Source organism: Mastigoproctus giganteus, chromosome 4 (assembly GCF_048544385.1).
Source record: "Mastigoproctus giganteus isolate SK-2022 chromosome 4, ASM4854438v1, whole genome shotgun sequence".
NCBI lineage: Eukaryota > Metazoa > Arthropoda > Arachnida > Uropygi > Thelyphonidae > Mastigoproctus > Mastigoproctus giganteus.
The window spans coordinates 101,750,680-101,773,503 of NC_143578.1; the positions used below are offsets into that span (position 1 = coordinate 101,750,680).

The 22,824-nt window shown below is 38.3% G+C and overlaps 1 protein-coding gene across 4 annotated transcripts in view; it reads right to left on the reverse strand.

Moving 5' to 3' along the window:
• LOC150086955 (tyrosine-protein phosphatase 69D-like) overlaps positions 1–22,824 on the reverse strand; it is an 823,111-nt gene that overhangs the window by 408,548 nt on the left and 391,739 nt on the right. For all 4 annotated transcript variants that reach the window (XM_090371707.1, XM_090371706.1, XM_090371704.1 and 1 more), the window contains exon 8: positions 20,154–20,262. In XM_090371707.1, the coding sequence (XP_090227833.1) occupies positions 20,154–20,262 (109 nt within the window). The remainder of the gene's footprint in view (positions 1–20,153; positions 20,263–22,824) is intronic.

A 22,824-nucleotide genomic window follows, 5' to 3' on the forward strand; every position in this document is an offset into this window, starting at 1 on the left:
ATGCGCCAGAACCAGGTCATGTAAAAGAAAAGATTTATATTTCAATGACCTAAAAAATTAGGTCACTACATCAAGACGTATAGAAATAAGATTATGTAAAAAGTTTATAAAGATGGTAACTTTTAAATAAGTGTAAAAATATTTAAACATTTTAAATAGCAAAAATAGCTGATAAATTTGCATTGTCGGATAAAATATGACTGAGTGTATGAGACTCCGTCAGATGGCTAAAATCAGTAAAATATAGACGACGTTCGTGCCTGTAAAGTGGGCACTCAGATAAAATATGTCTTACTGTTAAAAAGGTGTCACACTGCTCACACATAGGAGTGTCATCCGCCCTCAGCAGGAATGAATGAATAAGATGACTGTGTCCTATGCGGAGGCAAGCTAGAACAACTTCCTCTTGGCGGTTCCTGCGCAGACTCGACTGCCATGGCTTTATTACAGGCTTTATCTGATAGAGTTTATTTGTAACCTGCCCATGCCAAAATTGTTGCCACTGGAAGAGTAATCTTTTGTGTATTAATTGCCTGTAGTATGTATAGGGGACTAACAGGCTACAGTTCTTCTGGGGTTGCGATGATCTGGCTGCAGCATCAAGCCAGTTCATTACCCTTGATCCCAGTGTGGCTAGGGATCCAGCAGAAACGTATGTCAAAGGAACGATCAAAGAGAGAATGTAACATCCAGTGAACCCGGGTCAGGAAAGATTGAGGATTATATTTCATCCCCGATAAAGCCTGTAATATACTTAAGGAGTCTGTGTACACCATACACCTTTGGTAGTTGTGGGTTTTTATGTGGTTCAGGGCTAATTCAATTGCATACAACTCTACTGAGTATGTGCTGCATTTGTCGGGTATAGACACTATATAAGAAATAACACTATATCTTCTCAGATATAGTGTTATTTGGGAAGAAGGCGGCAGACCTGACGGATAACTCCGACTTCGAGTCATCAGTGAAGACAGGCAAGAAGTTGAGGTATTTAGCTTGGTAGGCAGAGTATAGTTTTCGGTATACAGAGTTCGAAGTGGTGGCCTTACCCCACTTGTTAATAGAGAAATTGCACGTTGGTGTTCGAGCATGCCACGGTGGAGCTGGTTGCCTTGTGGATATGGCAACATTCTCTACAGTTATATTGAGCTCTCTGATTAGCTTCTGTACACGAATACCAAAGGGACGGTTGGCAGTCTGGAGGGTGTTATAGAGATTTTCCCATCTTGGCTCAAAAACGGATGGCCTGGGCAGGGATTTTAGTTTGAAAGCATACTGTAAAGACAACTGTTTCCTACGAAGTGATAGTGATAGCTCATATGCTTTGACATAGAGACTGTGGACTGGAGATGTGCGAAATGCTCCAGTGGCAATACGAATCGCCTGATGGTGGATGGGGTCCAACCATCGAAGTACGCTGAGTCTAGCAGATGCATATACCTGGGACCCATAGTCTAATTTAGATAGCATGAGTGTATTGCAATACAGGAATAATAAAGTACATCAGTCAGCACCCCAGGAGATCCATGAGATGGCACGTAGGATATTCAAGCCTCTTATGCATTTTGCTCGAAGTTGACGAATATGCTGTAAAAAGGTCAACTTTTTATCAAATATGAGGCCCAAAAATCTAGTCTCAGATACTACTGGAACAGAATTTTACCCTAGTCTCAGTTCAGGTTCAGGATGAAGATTATGCTTGCTGCAAAAGTGCATGCAAATGGTCTTTTGCGGAGAGAATCTAAAGCCATTATTCATTGCTCATGAGCTCAGGTGGTCAATGGTATGTTGCAGTTGTCTCTCAATTACCCTCATGTTGCAAGACTGACAGAATATGCTAAAATCATCAACATACAGGGCACAACTGACAGTTGGAGGAAGTTGTTCCGTGATGGAATTCACTTAGATGGCAAAAAGCGTAACACTTAAGTTGGATCCTTGAGGTACTCCCTCCTCTTGGCTGAAAGGCTGAGATAGGGTGGTTCCTACACAAACTTGGAAGAAACAGTGGGTTAAAAAGTTTTTAATAAAAACTGGGAGATGACCTCTAAGGCCAATGCTATAGAGGTCTTTTAAAATTCCAAATCTCCAAGTTGTGTCATATGCTTTTTCCATATTGAAGAACACGGACACCAAGTGTTCTCGTTTTAAAAAGGCATCTTGAATAGAAGTTTCGAGCCTGATTAAATGGTCCAAAGTGGACCTATTCCTTCGGAAGCCACACTGTACTCTGGAGAGGAGCCCATTTACTTCCAAATACCATAATAAGGTGGGCATTTACCATTTTCTCCAGAATTTTGCACAGACAACTAGTCAGAGCGATAGGACGGTAGTTTGTTGGGATTTTTGGATCTTTTCCTGGCTTAGGAAAGGCAAGCATGATTGCTTTATGCCAAGAATCCAGAAATTGCTCTTCTAAAAAGATCCTATTGTATAGACAGGGCAAATGGTCCATGGATTTAGTTGACATGTGTTTGATCATTTTGTAATGGATGAGATCGGGTCCAGCAGCACTTGTCTTGATAAGAATAAGAGCAGCTTTTAGCTCTTCTATGGTGAAGGGCCCATTATAAGGATGAGGGACCTTACATTTGAAGTTGAATTTGAGATAGGCTGCCTCTCATGTTTGGTTTTCACAACCAAGAACTCTGGGGAGTAAGAGGATGTTGAAGAGATGGTAGTAAAACTTTTGCCAAGAGCATCAGCTATTGCAGTTTGATCTGCAATAACACATCCATTACGTTCCAGGACCGATGAAGGATGCAATGTATATTTCCCCTTCATTTTCCAGATTTTGTCCCAGATAGCTTTAGTGCAGGTCGACTAAGTAACAGTGGATGTAAAGTGGATCCACAATGCCTTTTGGCTCTGATGATGAATACAGCGAGCTTTTGCACGTGCATGTTTGAAGACTAAGAGATTGGCTGTGGTGGGCTATCGTCAAAATATCCCCCAAGCTTTGTTTTGTGCTTTTTTTGCCGCTGTGCATTCAGCATTCCATCAGAGTTTTGGAAACTGTGGAAACCAGGCAGATGTTTTCGGAATTGTGGTTGCAGCTGCATGGACAATGTTTTCTGTGTGATGCTCACCACTGCATCATTGATAGTCCTCTGGCTGACTGTACTGATATCAAAGTCTACCAGATGTTGAAAGGCATTCCAATCAGCCTGATCAAACTTCCACCACGGTAACCTAAAAGGTAGACATGGCCTTCCATTAATTAGACTGGTTATCACGGGGAAGTGATGGCTTCCATAGCTGTTCTCCTCTACTTCCCCAGTGAGTGAAGGAAGGAGAGAGGGGGAGCATATAGTAAGATCAATGGCAGAGAATGTATGGGTAGGCATGTGGAAAAAGGTATTAGTTCCCACATTTAGAAGAGAAAGGTCATTGTCACTGAGCATATGCTCTATGACACGTCCCCTTCCATTAATGTCAGCACTACCCCACAGGGTGTTATGTCCATTAAAATTGCCCACGAGTAAGATAGGAGAAAGCAGCTGCACAATGAGATCATCAAGGTCTTTCTGAAAAATGTCAGATGCAGGTGGCAAATAAACCAAACAAACTGTTAGTAAAAACCCTACTGTAAGGCGAATTGCTACCCCTTCTATGTTGGTGGAAAGCGGAATATGTTTAAATGGGGTGTGGTTGCCCAGAAGAATAGCAACACCCCCATGAGCAGGTCCATCCCCAGTTCTGTCTCTTCAAATGATGGTAGTATTACGAAAGGAAGGGTTTTCGTTTGTCTTCAAGTATGTCTCCTGCAAGAAAAAGCAAACTGGTTCATGATTTTGCAGGAGGGCCTTGATGTTATTTTTGTTTTTCCAGAATTTAGCCATTATTTTGGCTTGGTGGGTGCATCAGGGCTTACTTTTGTCAGGGCTTACTGAGGGCTTACTTTTGTCAGTCTTGGATTTCTCTTTTTTGGGGAAGTATGGACACTGTCCTGTGCCCATTTCTTCCTCCACAAAGAGTTCCAAGACTGGTTTGTCCCGTACCTCCTTATCCTCTACATCCATTTTTCTCATATTACGGGTGGCTCTTCCAAACTTTTTAGCTTTTCTTTACCATGTGGTTTTGGTAGTGGCGGAGCACTAGGAGATATGGATATATGAGTGGCAGCTGACTGTCTTTTTTGGGTAGGCTTTTGTGAACTTAATAAATAGTGTACAATCGGAGTGAATGACTCTCTTGGTGGTGTGGTCATCTCAGTTTGTGTACCAATAGTGTACTTTGTAGAAACTTTCTGGGCATATGAAGGTTTCCTGCTATTTATTGGTTGGATACATTTTTTGGCTTCTGGGTAGGAGATATTCAGCTCTGTTTTCAATTTTTGGATTTTTTTTTTCATCCTTCCACTGCTGGCATGCTCTGGAGTAGGCAGGGTGCTCTCCTTAGCAATTGACACAGATCGGTTTTGAAGCTGAACATTCCTTGCTCTCGTGGTCTTTAACACCACATCGAGCACAGGCAGGGTTACCATGACAAGCTGTTTATGAGTGGCCGTATTTTTGGCATCTAAAACACCTCAGTGGGTTTGGGATATAAATCCTCACTAGGCAGTTTAGATAGCCTGCCCTGATGGAACTTGGAGGCCGTAGGGTGTTGAATGTGAGGATAAGGACTCAGATAGGGATGAGATTCCCATCCTTTCGTATCGATATTCTCTTGTTATGTCCATTGACAGCTGTCACTCCTTGGTCTTTCAATTCAGAGCAGATCTCTTCTTCAGAAACATGAAGAAGGTCCCACTCTGATATAACATCTCGTGAAGAATTCTGAGTTTTGTGGGGGGTTACAGTGATAGGTACTCCCCCTATGGATGTAGAGTTCAGGATTTTTGCCACTTGTTTTGTGGTGGAAGCTTCGACCAAAAGGTCACCAGAATGCAGTCTTTTTACAGATTTAGGTGATCCTGCAAACCCTTCTAATCCTTTCTGGATAAAGAAGGGTGACACCTTCCCAAATGACTGCTCTCCGGTGGAATGGAGAACGAGGAAGAGCGGTGTCACTGATGGTGATGTATCCTCAGCTCTGGCTCTTTTTACAAAGGGAACTTGTTAGGGCCCCAGAAGAATTAGAATTTATAATACTCATAGGAGTAAGATAAAAATTTCCGATGCCCTAAGTACCTCACCCACCATGGAGCCCTACGAGGGGATGCCCACTCGTGAACTAGCAGGTACTGCGTACAAAAATGGGACACCAAGTTCGCTTAGGCGCACCATACCCACATTACCAATAAGCCTTGATCCTGTCCCAGGAGCAAAGGGAGGGAGACTTATTGGAACACAGTTGACCCTATCAGTAAGAACTACTCGCCGATTGATCCCAGTCGGGCCAGTCCGGGGCCATCTGTCTTGTCGAAGCAGGGGCCGAAGTGGTGTATTAAGGCTGGGCCCCTCAACCACCAGGATCCCCCTTTCCGAGTTTCCACGGGTCGCGGCACAAGGCTGCACACGCCGAATTCCAATGATGTAACCCTGGAACCAAGGTATGGGCGTCAGATCCCAGTGATGCTAATCTGGAAGTCCAGCAGCATCACTGGGAGGTCCCTTCACCACGTACAGGTGCCCACGTCGAGGGGCCTGGGTGTAAGAGAGACTGCTGAATAAATGTTGTATGAATGGGGGATGTACTTGCGTTACTGTGCACCTGAATATTTGTTAACAAAATGGAAAAAAAAAAACACCTTATATTTTAGGTTCCCCCACTGGATCTAAATGCAGCAGGAGCAACCTACCCAGGTTACCCCTGCTACCACTCATATCATACCAACTCACTTTGTGGGCAAGAGATGCTGACAATGGCTTTAATTGGTCTGACCTGTGTAGGATTGTTACCAATAGCCTGATAGTGACCTCCTGACCATATGATTTTATAGTACTTGGCTCTACTACCTGGCCCATTTCCCCGAGGTTGTGGACATCAACTAGGGGACTGTGGTGTTCCATGGGTTCCCTAAGTGAAGAAACAAATGAACAACAGACAAACATAACCTAACATAACAGAATGCAAACTACATACATACACACACACATAATCTGGCCCTTACAGAGACTGTATTGCATCACATAACACATTGTGGAGTTGGGGAAGTCCCCGAAGCTGCTAGATAAGGAAACACTATATCCACTAAAATCATATTATATTTTCGAAAAGATTCCACAGGTGCCACTTCTGAACTGGGTTCTATTATTCCATCTCTTTCGTCCAAATATGTCCAAATAGGTGTATTAATCAATCTGCATCTATCCACAGAGGAAACAATCAAACTATTGAACACCAAAATAAAAAAAAAAAAATCAAAGCACCAAAGAGGCCAAAATATAAGAAGTTAGCCCTTTTGTTTGTGAGTTTGCTAAATGTAATCAAAGTATTGACACTTATGCTATTAGTATTAGTCATGGCAAACAAAAAAATAACAAGGCAAGTTTATCCAGCATAAGACAAAAAAAAAAAAAAAAACTTTTCTTATCAACTGTTTATCCACTCTAATACTCTAGTTCTTCTTTAATTTATTAGAACTACCCACTTCCATAACATCAGATAGAAGACGATATTCCAACAATCCACTACCTGCTGACAAATATCCACACCTATCCAGAAACCGACCTTCTTTAATTTAAATTTATGCCCCCTCAACTGTGATGTCTAAGTAAGAGGATGCCAGAAGGATGAGTTTAGTAAGCATTTAGCTTACTAAACCCATTCAAAGCCTCAAACATGTTAATCAGAACTTTTCATAGATGTCTAGTCTCCAGATTCTGCAATTTGCAGAACTGATCTTAAGGATATCCTTCTGCTCCCCCCCACTCCACTAATCTTGTCACTCTTCTCTGCACGTGTTCAAACAGATTCACATCCTTCCTAAAATGAGGTTTCCAGACTGGTATGTAGTACTCAAGATGTAGAGTAACCATTGTCTTAAGGAAGGTGATAATCACATTGACTCTGCTGGAAAAATTCCTGTGTACCATTGTCAAATACCCCATGTCCTAGCAACCCATCATCATTAATCAAAGAACTTTTCTGTCTGCACAATTATTCCCAGATATTTTTCATTTTCCACTACCCTGAGTGTGGCACCACACAGTTGGCCTGTTATTCTGGGATGACAGCATATGGGTAGTAGTAACTATTTGTCAGGCTATATGCCTAATTTTTTCAGACCTTGTTGTAGTAGCATACCCTGAATACTGTTATTAACTATCCTGCCAACCTGTGTATCACCTTCAAAACTAGACATTAAGAATGACATACCTTCATCAGTATCATTAATAAATACAGAAAACAACAATGGGCCAGGACTGAATCCCGTCGGGTCCAGTGCTCACTAATAAGTATTTGAATAAATTATTATTCCAAGAAGAGCAGTGCCCATTGATAACCACCATCTGTCTTCTCCCACTCAACCATTTGTTTATCCAAAGCAGTAACTTCCCTCTTGTGCCACATTGTTCCAATTTTTAAAGCAGTCTTTTATCTGGAACAGTGTCAAAAACTTTTCTCAAACTAAGTGTATCTCAAAATTATATTTTGGATCTGGTTCCTTTGTTACTGAATCTCAGTAACAATCAGATTGGTCAGACAAGATCACCCTGTAACAAATCCATGATGTGGCTGCAGGTTAACTACATTCCTGTTTAGATGGGATCATCAACAGGTACTCTATTCATATCTAGCAGACCAATGTGATTCATCTTCCTTCTAGTGTTTTACATAAGTAAAGAAGTTTTTGCTATTTTTCTTTGCATTCTTTGCCAGAGACTTTTTGTAATCTCTAAGCTCAAACTAAGAACCTGAGGGGGCCACAGTTTCAAACTGAGGAAAGACAGTTGTACAATAGATGTGTAGAAATTTGCCTTTAGCCAGCGGGTAGTTGATTGGTGGTACTGACTTCCATCTTTTGTTGTGAAAGTTCACAGCCTAAATTAATTTAAGGCTCAGCTGGACAGGCATTTGGAACAAATGGAGGGATGAAATGGAAGGTTTTTTTTTTTTTTTTTTTTTTTTTTTTGGCTGATGCTGCATAAGCTTGCTTTCTTCCATCGTATGCCTCTTCTAATGCTAATCTTCCTTAGCTTGTTTTTTTGTTTTTTTATGTGAACCCCAAACACGAGAGGTATTAGAACCTATAGTACTTAGTACCATGCTTGGGTTGGAGATTGAGAAGACGAAAGAAGATATTTGTTGACATTGGACTTGAACGTCTGTAGATTGTAATTTTCAGGAAATACGTATGAAGGAAGGTTGTTCCAGAAAACAGCAGCTGAATGAATAAATGAGGAAGATGAAAAGTTGGTTCTGTGGGTTTGAAGTTGGACAGTAAATGGATGGTGGCTTGTGGCGGCACGTGTTCAGACTGTTTTGAAAGAGAGAGCGGGAATTATAGAGGCCAATTCAGAAGAACAGTGCCCGTGGAAGTATCTGTAGAAGAGGCATGCAGCAGAAACAGTACGTCTATGAGAAAGCGAGTGGAGAGACTCTGTTTGAGATGAATCATTAATTAACCTAACTGCCCTCTCCTGAATGGAATCAAGAAGCCTGATAGAGGTTTTGGGGGCACCACCCCAGATGTGGGAACAATATTCCATGGCAGGGCGGATTTGTGATTTATACAGAGTGAGCAGCTGTTTGGAAGAAAAGTAATGCTGAGAGCGAAAGGGAAAACCAAATTTTTTTGGTTGATGCAGAGGAAGCAATATTTGTAATGTGCTTGTGCCAAGAGAGATTAGAAGTCAGGGTAATCCCCAAAAGAGATATATCATTTTGCCTAGAAATCGGAGTGTCGCTAAAGATAAGCATAGGAGCAGAAGAATCCTTTTTGCGAGATATAAGACAAGAGTGAGTTTTAGAAGGATTGAAATCAACTAAGTTGTCTTTGCCCCACTGGAGAATTACCTGAAGATCGGCATTTAAGGAATTGGTAGCAGTTGAAGCTGATTGAGCAGGACAAGATTTCTCAAAATGGAAAGTGGAATGCAATGTGCTATCATCGGCAAAACTATGGATAGGATTTCCAGTCAATGGAAGAAGGTCATTAATATACAAGAGGAAAAGAGTGGGGGAAAGAACCGAACCTTGGGGGCCACTGGCATTAGTGGAGAAGTTAGAAGACAGAGAGCCATCTACTATCACCCTCAGTGAGCGATCAGAGAGAAAACTGGATAACCAATTACTAAAAACAGTTGGCAAACCATAAGATGGAAGCTTGTTTAGAAGACCTTTATGCCAAACACGATCGAAAGCCTTTGAGATGTCAAGAGCAACTACTTGTGTTTCACCGAACCTTTCCTTTGAATTAGTCCATAAATGGGTAACATAAGCCAGAATATCACCAGTGGATCGACACTGGCGGAATCCATACTGGCAATCATTGATCAGATGGAAGTTTCTAGGTAGTTTAAGAGTTGGCGGTTAATTGATTTCTCCATTACTTTAGAAAGAGTAAAAGTAACTGCAATGGGACGAAATTGGATGGGAGGGATTTGTCACCCTTTTTAGGAAATGGCTGGATATGAGCAAATTTCCAAGCAGAAGGAAAAACACCTTTGGAATAAGAAAGTGAAAAAAGCCGGCAAAGAATAGGAGTAAGTTCAGGAGCACAGGTTTTGAGAACAAGTGGAGAAATACCATCAGGACCTAGAGCTTTCTTAGCATCAAGATTCATAAAAATCCTTCTGATATCCTTTTGATGGAAGACCACAGGAGGCATTGAATGGAGTGGGTTGGGAATGGTGGGAGGTGTTTTACCAAGATCATTAATACATGAGCTGGAGGAAAAATACGTGCTAGCAGGTCAGCTTTATCCTTGGCTGAAGTGACAACAGAACCATCTGGTTTGGACAGAAGTGGGAGCAGAGATGGGTAAAAGTTGCGGCCAATAGCTTTGGCAAGAGACCAGAATGCTTGGCTACCATTAGGGCAAGAAGCAAGTTTTCTACTCTTAGCCTGTTCAAACTCAGTTTGGACTGATTAATAACTGCTTTACAATTGTTGCGAGCTTTGGTGTAGGCAGAAAATGAAACTGAAGAATTAGAAACAAGCCAATTACGATATGCAACATTCTTCTCTTGAACAGCCTTAGCACATTTATTGGAAATCCAAGGTTTAGATAAAGGACGAGATTTTAAAGTGGAGTGTGGAATAAAGGATTCCATTGCTGAAAGAATAATTTCACTGACACGATCTGAGCAAACGCTGACATCAGAAGTTTTGAAACAGTAATCCGACCAAGGAAAAGAAGTCTCGCAGGTCATCCCATTTTGCATTCTTGTAATGCCAAACAATATGAGGTTGGGAATAGCCATGAGATAAAGGTTCCATTCGAGAAGAGACAATCACCAAGTTGTGATCTGAAGTGCCTAAAGGACCTCTCACTTCGACCGTGTACTTAGAAGGGTTGTTTGAGAGAAAAAGATCAAGCGTATTGGCTGTATGATTAGGATTGTCTGGTATGGTAAGTAAATGAACCATACATACCAGACAATTAGGATTGTCTGGTATGTATGGTAAGTAAATGAACAATCTGTGCTAGGTCATTAGTAATTGCAAAAGCCTCAGCATCTCGACCTGCTGGGTCGGTGTGACTAGAAAACGGAAGCCAGCTGGAGTTGTGAACATTAAAATCACCAAGGAAAATTACCTCACTGTTAGGAAAGTTGGACTGGAGAAAGTTGCAAAGAGAGGAAGTCAAAGAGCTCCAAGTGATTAGTGGAGTTGGGAGAACAGTAGAGACAACAGATGAATTTGGCACAATGAGGTAGAGAGATTTTGAGCCAGAGAAGATCAAAGAGAGGAGATTCCAAATTGCCAAGTCTCTGACAGGGAATATCAGAACGGACATATGCACAAGTACCACCTTTGAGGCGAAAGGAATCACATAGCGAATAATTTGGGCATCTGAGATGAGCAGTAGTTGAATCAACCAATAACTGGGATTCTGTCAGAAAAAGTACATGGGGTTTGGCAGACTGCAAGTGGAAATGGACATCGTTGAGATTAGAATTGAGACCACGTATATTTGTGAAATGAATTAGGAAGTGCTTGGTAAGTTTAGATCTTTTCGCAGATAAGATTGCTGTATTAGTTTGACAATTCACGGTGTATTGAATAGTAAGAAAAAGTGGGTGGGACATGCTGTATGAAGTAATGAAATTTTTGGATATGGCATACACGTGGTAAGAATATACCCAGATCCTTGACATAACGTGGCCTCGACAATGCTCCCCGCATACAACACACTACTCGGTCTCCCTCCAGTGACTATCTGGCAGAGTACAGGTAGCAAGATTATACACTAGCTGATCCGGATGCCTCCTAGAGAGTTACCAATAGGTTCGGTCCAGTGTACTAACTAGCGGCCAGCCTGTGAACACCGTTTTAGAGCTGTACCCTCGAAATGTAAGGAAGATTGGATCCTGCCATGATGTTCATCATAACCTCAAAAGTCATCAATCATACTGCATGATGGAAGAGATAGGGAAGGGTTGACCGGAACTTAGCTCTAGAGACTAAACATGGGTTCCACCACTTCAAGCCTCCAATAAGCAAAGTGATGGTATTTCACCGGTTGATGAGAGTCATCTACCACCTAGCACTGCCTGGTAACATAGAGGGGCAGTATTCCTCCATGTGGTGTGGGCACCACACCTCGACCCCTGCTTACGTTGGTTCACACTTGGGTGGTCATCCACCATGTACTCGTGCATGGAGGTTATATCCAAGATTACTAACAGTTCCACCATTGTGAAGGTGCAAGCAGAGGATTTGGCTGTCACAGACTGTCCGGACTTCGCCTAAATTGGGTCCACTTGACTTGAGTGTCACCCGAATATCAGTTCAATCAGTGTTTTAGACTCCCAGGTAGCAAGTACAGCTTGTCTGGCATATCTGAGAGAATGTCTGTGACAATAATCTCTGTAACTTGATTTTACACATATTATTGACTAGTTTAGATCTACTGTATGCTCTGTGTCATCTGACAATTTATATGGATCCCATGTATTTTTATTTTCTGCCATGAGTCTTATAAGTTCATCTGAAATGCATTCAGGTCTAAGCCTTGAATAGTATCTCTTATTTGGTATAAAAAGCTTCATAGTTTTTATGATTATTTCCATCAATGTTTCTCATTTAGAATATGATGTTGGTAACAAATCAGTTAATCACAGTGAATAGAATTTAAAAAATGTCTGAGACCACTATAGTCACTTTTACAAAAGCAAATGCCCTTCCCTTTGCCCTTGATATCTTTATATCTTTAAGTAATTTCCAGATCAATACACTATGATCGTGCCATTTAGTGGTCCTTTTATCTGCAGCAGATTCTTAATGCATGAAGAGTATACCGTTAATCAGATAAAGAGTATTGCTTTCTCTTATCTCTCTAACATGCTGGTACAGAAAACAATCATCCAATAAATCTACAAAAGTCTTACTACTGTGTGAGTGACCAACCTATGAGTTTCTGTCAATATCTGGAATTTAAAATCCTCACTATATATATTCTGATTTGCTAGCACACTCTACATGTCTGTACAGTTGTTTGTTATACTTATTACGGCTATTAGCTGTATAATGCATTACTACTGCCTCTGTAGCCAAGTGATCAGGAGCGGGAGTGCAACAGCACACACTCTTTGAGTAGACCGGGGTTCAAGCCCCTGACTGCTGAATACGGTCGATCTGCCAACCCGCACTGGACCAGCGTGGCAGATTATGGTCCATTTCCCTCAGCATGGATTGTTGAGGAGGCTTCCATCCTGCAGTGGGTTGATAATGGCTGCACTTTACTTTTTTTACTGTCATTTTGTTTTTCTAGTAGTAGTAGTGGCATGTGATGCAAGAAAGCAAATGTATGAGCTTATGCAGCATCAGCCAAAAAAAAAAAAAAAAAAAATCACACCATTCCCTCCAAATGCCTGTCCAGTTCCTCATTAAATTTATTCAACCTATCAACTTCCACAACGACAGATGGAAGTGTGTTCCAGCAATTAACCACACGCTGGCTAAAGGCAAATTTCCGCACATCTATTCTACATCTGTCCTTTCTTAATTTGAATTTATGCCCCTTTAGGTTCATAATCTGAACAAGTGGAAGGATCCCATCAGAATTCAGCATGCTAAACCCATTCAAGGCCTTATACACCTCAATCAGATCACCGCGCAGGTGCCTAGTCTCCAGCCACTGCAATTTGCAAAACTTAAGCCTCTCTTGATAAGAGGATCCCTTCATTCCCCTCACCAATCTTGTTGCCCTTCTCTGTACACGCTCAAGTAAATCTACATCCTTCCTAAAATGAGGCCTCCAGACCTGTACGCAGTACTCAAGGCGTGGCCTGACCATTGCCTTATACAGAGGGATAATCACCTCCTTTTCCCTGCTAGCAAAATTCCTATATATCATTGACAAAACCCCATGACCTGCCCTGGCAGCCTGTCTGCATTGCTCAGAAAACTTCATATCTGCCTGCACAATTACTCCCAGGTCTTTTTCATTTTCTACCACCTTAAGTGTAGTACCTCACAGTTGGTACGTTTCTCTGGGGTTACTTCTACCCATATGCAGTACTTTGCATTTGTCAAGGTTAAACTTCAGTTGCCACTTCTTAGCCCATCTGCCCAAATTATCTAGATCCTGTTGCAGTAGCACACTGCCATTACTGTCATTAACAACTCTGCCAACCTTTGTATCATCTGCAAACTTCGACACTAAGCCTGATATACCTTCATCAATATCATTGATAAATATAAAAAAGAACAGTGGACCCAACACCGAACCCTGTGGGACTCCACTAATAACATTAGTCCAAGAAGAGCAGCACCCATTGATTACCACCCTCTGTCTTCTCACACTTAACCATCCTTTGATCCATTGCAGCAATTACCCTTAATACCATTCTGCTCCAATTTGTACAATAGTCTTCCATGCGCAACACTGTCAAAAGCTTTCCTGAAATCCAAATATATGATATCAAAATTATTTTTTGCATCCAGTTCCTTTGTAACCACATCATAATATCCTATCAAATTTGTCAGAGAAGACTTTCCCTTAACAAACCCATGCTGTGTCTGAATTATTGCTGCAGTCTTGTCTAGATGATCCTGCAATGCATCTTTAACCAGCGACTCCATTATTTGACCCGGAACAGAAGTTAAACTAACTGGTCTGTAATTACTCGTGTCACCCTTTGATCCCCCTTTATGAATTGGGGATACATTTGCACATCTCCAGTCCGTGGGAACCTCCCCTGAGTCCAAGGATGTTCTCATAATTATGGCTAAGGGCTTGCTTAGTTGCTTTGCCGCCTCCTTTAATATAACTGGATAGATCCCATCCACCCCAGGTGCTTTTCTTACATTTAACTTCAACAGTTTCTCTTCCACTTTGCTCTCAGTTATTACAAAATCATTAAGTATCCTGCGACAATTTGATAACCTTCTGCCATTTTCAAACCTTAATAATTCCTCACGTGTGAATGTAGATGCAAAATACTCATTCAGTTTGTTTGCTATCTGAGCAGGATCATCAACAGTCGAACCAGCGATGTCAAGTGGACCAATCAGATTCATCCCCTTCCTTTTAGAGTTTATATAAGTAAAGAAATCCTTGCTGTTTTTCTTAGCATCTTTTGCCAAGGATTTCTCGTAATCTGCCTTCGCCTGCCGAACCTCCTTTGTGACCTGATTACAGATTAACTTATATCTGCCATAGGCTTCTGCCATAGTGTTTATGTCACACCAAACTGATGCATTACCTTATATTTTATGTGCTTCTTAACTTTAAGTATAACTCCATCATCCAACCTGTCCTATCTGTCCTTTCTGTTTATGTTGTATTTCCCATATTCAAATACTGCATCCCTTATGTCTGAGTGACACCGTGCCTGATATCCCTACAATGTCTGCATTTGATGAGTTAGCCAGTACTTCACATTTATTTACTATGCTCCTACCAGTAGTGCACATGCAAGTATACATAGCTGTTTTTACTCTTTGACACTTTAACAGAGCTCATATATTTATTTGTTCCATGAGGATCCCCCCAGGAGGCCTTGTAATTCCCAACACCTTGCTTTCCAAGCTGCTGCATGTTCCAATAGAAGTGGCACGTCCGTAGCCAGGTGGGCAGGAGCAGCAGTGTGTAGCACACGCTTCTTGATTAGACCGGGGTTCGAGCCCGTGACCACCAAATACAGAGGAGGTGGAAAGGTCAAGGAATGACCACCACCTATCCCCACGGAGTAATATGGCCTTAGTTGCTAATGCTTCTAAAAACCAAATAACAACAACAACAACCAATAGAAGTAGTGCAGAATCACTTACAACTCTATCTGTCGCTGCTACTGTGTATCCTCTCCAAGCAGTAGTTTTCTGACCCCACTTAATGCTGCCTTGATAGCATCAACAAATATTCACACGCTCCTTTTATTTAACCTTCTGATGAGCAAGCAAATTTGCTTCTAACTGAAAGATGTACCTTGGGATCAGATATGTCATTTTATAAATTTAAAATTAGCATAAAAAATTTTAAATTGTTTCTCTTTTTTGGTGTCTTCCCTTTATTTTAAATCTATTATGAACACAATTGTGAACAATGCATTTTTCATATTAAAACATATATTTTTAATTATTTTTTAAAAATTAAATCCCTGTTTTCCATGCTTCGGACATGCTTTTAGACACTTTTTTTTCCCCATATTAAAAAAAAAGTCCACATTTGGGTGTTATCTTTACTGTCAGCAAGCAAAATTTGAAAACTCAAATTTGAATATCTTGCATGCTGTTAGTCCATCACTGAAAAATATAAACATCTGGAAGATGCATGGATCAAAAGTGATAGCAGCATGCTTTGGTAATTGGACAGGAAAGATGCAGCCAATTTTAAATTCTTGTTTTTCAACAGGTGATAATTAATATGAATGGTTAGGCTTAAGAAAGCATTTATTTTTTATGGCCGAACTTCTTCAACAAACAATAATGCAATCAACCGAAAACACAATAGTTAAGGAATTCATATGGCAATGACATTACTAATATATAGGTTTTGTTTAAATTGGAAAAAATGCCTCTGGCATACTTTATCTGAAGACACTCCCATCAGAGGATAAAGTGTATCTTATCCTTGTAAAAACAGTTTCTTCTGTTAACAAGCACAGGCCACTCAGAGAATAATTCTACCCCATGAGACTTGCACTGTCTCTTCAGGAAGAATTGATTTAAAAAGCTCTCATCTATTCATCTATTCCTATCATGTTTGGGCAGAACTGCAGACACTTTTAAATTTAATTCTAACTTGTGACTTTTTCTCAACATTGTCCTGTATTTATTAAGTAAATCCTCATATCTCCTGCTCGTAACATTACTAGTATCAAATATAGGCTTATAGCACTATGGAATGAATGTTTTCATGGAAATCTTTAAAAATTATAAAAATAAAAATTTTGTATTTACATGATTTTTAGGTATTAATTGTTTTCTTATTTTGATCTGACTGCCCAGCAATAGAGTGAAATTACTGCCAAAAATCAAATCAGAAATTTTTAAAAAATTCAAAACTATTTGAAATAAAATGTAAAAAAAAATTGCAAAAACATTTTTTTTTTTTTTTAATATCCTGAGAATTTCACCTTTTCTAAACCCAAATTAGACAACAATCTACAATTGTGATCTCCTCCTTTGATTTACAAAGCTATTTTCATGCTACCATATATTAAAACCATGTCTACTATTAGTTGGAAACAAATAAGAAATGGCAGACATACTGGAAAATTTTAAAACAATTTGTGTTTAACAGATGCTTTATATGAACTGAATATGAAACAACTCTAGAAAATGTAAATTTGCATACATATTCCCCAGGGTCCACACACACTAAATATAAATTTACATATATCCTGAACAAGTTAAAATGCTAACTAATCACTATCATTTTGTATATGGTAGCATGAAAATAGCTACCATATACGAAATGTCAGAGTAATTAGTTAGCATTTTTATGTACTATAGCAAATTGGAAAGCAACATCTCTATGTAATTTATAAATCAAATGTGGCAGAATACTATACGAAAAAATTATTAAATTTTCTTTCAGATGTGAGACCAAGGAAATGTACTGGAAATGGAAAAGGTGTCATACAGTGAACAGAAAATTTCAAACAAACACCATCTTCAAAAAAAGTGATGTGCACAATCTTCTAGAGCAGGAAAAATATATTTTTAATTAGTTTGGCAGAATACTGGCATATTTTAATGCCCAAATATATTGTCTAACTCAATTGGCATTGAGAAATACCATATGAAGAAAACAACCTCAACTTCTATATAATAGTCATCATCCTGCATGACAATGCATGACCACACATTGCAAACTAACAACAGATGGTTAGGAACACATTGAATTAAACACTTTATAACATACCCCATATAGCACTTATTTAATAACTTCAGATTTACATGTTTCTTCAACTGGACCAAAATCTTGTAGAAAAATATTTGCTTAACAATAATCAAATTACTTCAGTTCAAAGAAAGTGATGGCACAGTGCAATAATGATGTTAATAGTGTCATGATACACTGGAGATAAATATTTATACATTTATATGATTATGTTCAGAAATAAACTATCTCTGTTGCTAGATATAAGTTCTTTTCTGTATCTCACTAGCTTTTTACATGGGCTCACCATATAACTGTAAGACAAACCTGCATCCTCTGCCATTAAAGATATTACTATAGTCAAAAAACCTTCATGCAATTAAGACTGATTTATTTAAATGTATGGCCCATGCAAAACGAAAAGTTCTAAATATGTATATGAAATCTTCCTTTGCACTAAATCTAAATGGAAGAAGCTAGCAAGAAGGCTCTTTTCTGTTTCTTTAATTTTTCTTTTCATTTTATAAAAAAATTGTCTAATTTTTGTCTTATGATTATTATTTCATGTACTTTTAATTAGTGTTTTGGATTACAAGAATAATAATAAGACAAAAAATTAGACAATCAGTAAAGATATTAAAATACAGAAAATCACTTTCCTTGAGCTTTCATTCAGATCTTGAATATTAATTCAAAGGAGGATATATATACATATATATATGGAGAGCTTTCTGTTTTACATCAACATACATTTAAATCAATCAGTCTTAACTGCATGGCGGGTTCTTCACTACAATAAAAAAAATGAGATGCAGTTCAATCTCACATATTTTAGGGGACAGTATTTGCTAAAATCAGGTAGTATATGGATTTTATCATAATAAGAGTAAAACACCATAAAAAATCAAAATATATTCAGTAAAATAGTAATTAAGTTAAACTCTAACATTCTACAATGCCAATTTTCAACTTAGTGTAAAGTCAGGTGATTTCAGTGTACTTTTATGCCCTGATTAGGAAAGTATTACCATCATGCACTATTTTTTTGGAAAAGTATATTCGTAATTTTTTGAAAAAAAAAATAATAATATATATATATATATATATGCAGGATGTTTCAAAAGTGATGGTCAATAATTTAAAGGTGAACTGTACAGAGTTGGAATCCACCAGTGACTTATTTGTTTTGGTTAGGTTATGCTCATTCTCTCCCTTTCCCCTCTCTCAATGCTCTGAGACATACCCCAGGCATACTAGTACTTGTCAAAGGATAGTCAACATGGAAAGAGATTACAGCAACGAAGAGTATGCGGGCATGCACTTCATGTATGATAAAGCCAATGGCAGTGCACTCGAGGCTGCACATTTGTAGCAAGAAGCATTTCCTCGCCGAAGGCAGCCCAACAGGTACAATTCATCAGGGTACATCAACACCTTAGAGAACATGGGTGCTTCACACATGGAGTACGAGCAGGTAGGCCCAGAGGCATAACACCTGATGTTGAGGAAAGGGTGTTAGAAAGAATATCCTGTAACATGTAACATCTGTAAAATCCTGTGGTGTTGAAACCAAAAATTAAAAATGTATTATCTTATGAAATTAATAAAATCACCCTTAGCAAAGGACTCACAGCTTTTTGCTAAACTAATGCTCTCATAGTCAGTGGTGGATCTTAACAGAAAATGTGCATTATCTCGAAAATGGGTCATTTGTGGCCTGATGTGCACTGGGACTTTTTTGCTTATTTTAGTTCACACTTTTCACATTTAAATTATTGACCATCATTTTTGAAACCCCCTGTATATATATATAATATCATATAACAAAGATTTGGCTTGGAGTATGTCAAGTATGCAGTTACTGGTTTATTACATATGAATATAACACCAAATGTCACTCAATAATTGATTGGGAGATTGTCATGTCATGCACTGATTAGTCAAAAAATCTCCACGTCATATCTGACTGGCTGTTTTATGGCATTTTGATCTACATTTAGTTACTCTCTGGTGTGCAACATTAATGAGTTAATTGTTTAATGCTGCACACAGTGTCTTTAAAGTATGTTAATAATCCCAATTCATTTTGTTATATATGTAGAAAAGTGACTTTGAAATCCCAAAAAACAAGATTATTCACTAATTGAGAAAATTTATGCTCAGATGGAGGGCTGAAGAGCAGGATCCCATGCTGTAAATATAGTGTTTTGCTCTTATTTCTAAACTTCCAAATATCATGAATTCAAAAACTCTGGGGCAGCTCTTTGTGGTCACCTCTGAGTTTTTGAGTTGAGGGAAGATATCTTTCCTGAACTGTATCATTTGCATTGCACTAGAAATGAAAAAAAAAATTCAGAATACAGTTTGCTCAATAGCTAACTGAACAATCATGGTAAACTTTTTTTGCCAGTATTAATGCTCTGCAACTGCATTTGTTACTTTTGCCTTTTTAATTATGTACTATATAGCTGTTATACCGTTTAGCATACTCAGAAAAAGTTGTACGCTTTAGAAATTTGGTAAATTGTTTAATTTATTTTTTTACATAAAAATCTTAATATTTCTCATTTAGATGTACTATGTAAGTTTAAACAACCTTTCTTGTTGGAAGTCACTATAAAAAGGGAAAAAATATGAAATACCTCAGAAACAGAATAGAATAACATTTTTACATAAACAAAATAAGACTGGGAAAAAGGACTGCATAAAGAACAACAATCTGAAATTTCATTCAATCACTCAAAAACAGTTATTTATTTAAACTCACCTGATAAAGCCATTTCTTTCTGAGAGTTTTTGCAGCTTTAATCTCAACTGCCTGCATTTCTTGTCATCTTCCAAGCGTTGTAAACGGAATCGTGGCAAGGCCATGGGAACTATAGGTAAACAACATAGGAAATCTTACAGTTGTTCTTTGGAACTTCTTCACAGAAGTTTCTACAAGCTCACTATTGGAAAACAGAAAACATTTAGAGAAACTACAAGAGTCTTAAGTATGACACAAATATAAAACATTTGCAACAGGTAGCATCCATGTTAATAACCAAATATATTATAGAGATCAAATGGAAACCAGCTAAAGGTGTAATACAGGGTGGTTGATGATTAGCTAAACCATAGAAATTAAACCAGCTAAAGGTGTAATACAGGATGGTTGGTGATTAGCTAAACCACAGAAATTAAAAGTAATTATAATGAAGTAAATAAAAAAAGTAAAATTTGTATTAGTTTTTATGGAATCCATCTTGCTGCCAATGGAAAAAAAACTAATTAAATGTGCATACATAAATTTTATAATCTAATGATATAAAGTTGGATGAAATGATGACAGCATCTGCAGTACTGTTTATTTCTTACATGATCAGCCTATTACAATGCTTAGACATTTCTGCCCTTTCAAATAATATTATGTATCCTATTGCATCTTTCAATTTAGTTCTGGTTATTCCTTTTAATTAGACTCACAGATTCTGTAATAAACTGTATATCAGGACTAAGCTATTGCAATTTTTCCAATATATAAAAACATAAAAAGGAATTTAAAAAGTAATATTTTTTAAAGTTCCTTTTTGGATTACTTACATACTTTACCAGTGACAAAGAAGTATGAATGTAAAACTAACAACAAAAACAGAAGATGCACATTTTAAAACCTTATATACAAAAGTTAATTGTAGCTGATCTGGCTGTGAGCATATATATATCAGCCTATATGAAGCATAGAGGCTATGTTTTGATTTCTACTTCAACTATTATATAAGAAAAAACCCTATAAAAAATGCAAATTTCATGTTAAAAAAATGTTGTAGGTACTGATCACATGTTACCTCCTACTTACCTGTAACATGTGATCAGTCAAATCAAAGAAATTAAATTGGCTGTTGTTTCTGAACATGCACTACTTCAAAACAGATTGCTTCTTACTAGCATTTCATAAAGTGTAATTAGTTGCATAGCTTTTAAATAATGAGGAAAGATTAACCATAACAGTTCAGTAATCACTTTAAAACAATTACAAACAACAGTTTCTTATAAAAAACTAATTACCCTACAAAACAGTTGCATAACATAATTCTTGCTACTCACAAAGTCAAGTGCAGATTAATTTAACAAAAACATGCTGACATCAAATTCTTCTGTTTTTGACATATCTGATACATGATGGAAGCACAAAACAAAGCACACAGTTACTTTTAATTTTCTGTCCAATGTATTAAATTCCTTCTGATTTATATGTATATCAGTGTCAAGATTTCTTTATTAAAATATTGAATACTCCGTCTCTCTCTTCCATCTTTGATTTTTGAAACTCTTAAGTTCTATCTCATATTTCTGCAAAAATGTACATGAAAAAAAAAAATTTTCATGTGCTTCAATTTCTGAACTAGTGATGCACTGTACTGCTATTAATATAGGTGTTTCACATGTTTGTTTCCATTGTCAATGGTAGAGATTTGGATATTTGATACATGCATTAAGTTTGTATTGCAAAAAATGTAAAAATGGGAAGCCAAGTTCGCAAAACTCTTTTATGAATAATAAAGACATATCAGCATAAACAGGCGAGTAAATTATGCGTTACTAATAAACTAAACACTACAAGGAGTAATATGTTACAGATTGGTAATACACTATAAAAATAGCAGTAGAATCACCATAATTTATCCATATTAAAACTAAAACTAATAAAATTACGAAAGTAGTATGAATGGCATTGATTTAATTGTATCTCATATTGTGACTATTCCTTCACAACGAGTTTCCACTACTTCAAATAAGTAAGGCTTCACCAGTACAGAAGGCTATTGTTACTTATTCTCAGGGGGATACCACCACATAGACAGTGCCATTTCAAGGCTAGTTGACCTATTATTTGTGGGTGGGTAAATACTCCAGTGTTGCAATCATGCCAACCCAGTTGTGAAGTATAATTGTGAAGGAATAGTCACAATATGAGATACAATTAAATCGATGCCATTCATACTACTTTCATAGTTGTATTATGCAGGGGCTCACATCTGGTGAGTATGGGCTTGGCACACCCAGGGTCCTGAGCTGGATATCAACATTATTCTCCTTCTTGATGATTCCTTTTTTTTTCTCTCTCTCTCTCTCTCTCTCTCTCTCTCTCTCTCTCTCTCTCTCTCTCTCTCTCTCTCTCTCTCAGGGTAATAGGGAAATTTTTTTTTGGCCAGTGCAGCATAAGCCTCAGGATTCCTTGCACCATATGGCTAATAATAATAATAATAAATTGTGATTTCACTGCTATTTTTATAGTGTATTAAAGGTAAGGTAAAGTGCAGTCATTATCAACCCACTGCAGGATGGAAGCCTCCTCAACAATTCATGCTGAGGGAAATGGACCATAATCTGCCACGCTGGTCCAGTGCAGGTTGGCAGATCGACCATATTCAGCAGTCAGGGGCTTGAACCCCGGT